Below are 1,295 nucleotides of genomic sequence, written 5' to 3' on the forward strand. Positions count from 1 at the left end.
CACCAAAAAGAATAGAATAAGTAGGAATAAAATAAAAGATATGTAAAATTTACTCTCTGAAAACCACAAAACCTTGTTTAACTAAATTAAAGACGATGTAAATAAGTGAAAAACATGCCATGTTCATGAATCAGAACATTCACATTGTCAAGATGGCACATCAACAGATATAAGACATTCCCTATCAGAACCTTAGCTGGCCTCTTTGAAGAAACTATCTTAGATTAAATTCATGTGAAATTGCAAGGGGCTCATAGAAGACAAAATATTCCTGAAAAAGATAATAAAGTTAAAAGACTCACCTTTCCTGATTTTAAGACTTACCATAAAGCTACATTAATCAAGGCAATGTGGCACTGGCCTAAGGACGGACATACAGATTCATGGAATAGAAATTTTGAGTCCAGAAATAAACCCACATGCCTATGGTCAACTGAACACTGAAAATGTTTCCAAGACCATTTAATGGAGACAAAATAGGCTTTTCAACAAGTGGTGCTGAGACAACTGGATAGCTATAAGCATATTACACTAGGGGTATTTATTTAAGTAATAACTGAAATTTGTACCTTTTGACCACCATCATCCAATTCTCCTATCTCCCAAACCCTGTCTCTGGAAACCAAAAATCTGACATTGTTTTTCAATGAATTTGGATTCCTTTTTTGGATTCATCGTGTAAGTATTTGCCTTTCTCTGTCTGATGTATCTCACTGAGCATAATGCCCTCCACTGAGATCCAGCCACATTGCTGTGAATGGCAGGATTTCCTTCCTTTTAATGGCTGAATAGTATTCTGGTGTGTGTGTGTGTGTACACCACGTTTTCCGAATCCATTTATCCGTCGATGACACTTAGTTGTAAAACCATTGAACTGTACATTTTAAGTGGGTGAATTGATGGTATGTGAATTATATCTCAATAAACCTGTGAAAAAGAAGGAAGGAAGGGAGAAAGAAAGAATGAGAGGGAAGGAGGGATGGAGGGAGGAATACAGAAAAAGAAATGTAGAAGGACACTTACCTACTGCGAGAAGAAAGGGATCAAGGATACTAAATCTTAAGAGCTTCTTGACATTCTCCACAAAGGGATCTTGTGGGTTGCCGAGCGAATCAATATTCACTCCAAATGATGTGCTAGTAATCACATCCATGCTGTAGGCTCCAAAGATGCTGAGTAGAGAAAGACAGACACAGACAGTTAAAATCAGGACCAGCTGACTATCCATATCCAACACAGTCAACAAGAAAATCATATAAAATCAGATGCCCAGGCAAGACAGGTCAAGAGCCACA

The 1,295-nt window shown here is 37.6% G+C and overlaps 1 protein-coding gene across 1 annotated transcript in view; it reads right to left on the bottom strand.

Moving 5' to 3' along the window:
* The window catches only part of LOC104992729 (cytochrome P450 3A24-like), a 52,201-nt gene that overhangs the window by 25,670 nt on the left and 25,236 nt on the right, over nt 1-1,295 (bottom strand). The window contains exon 7 of the mRNA XM_010845698.1: nt 1,024-1,172. Within this exon, the coding sequence (XP_010844000.1) occupies nt 1,024-1,172 (149 nt within the window). The remainder of the gene's footprint in view (nt 1-1,023; nt 1,173-1,295) is intronic.

The sequence above is a fragment of the Bison bison genome, unplaced genomic scaffold, assembly GCF_000754665.1.
Source record: "Bison bison bison isolate TAMUID 2011002044 unplaced genomic scaffold, Bison_UMD1.0 scf7180017864223, whole genome shotgun sequence".
NCBI classification, from domain to species: Eukaryota; Metazoa; Chordata; class Mammalia; order Artiodactyla; family Bovidae; genus Bison; species Bison bison.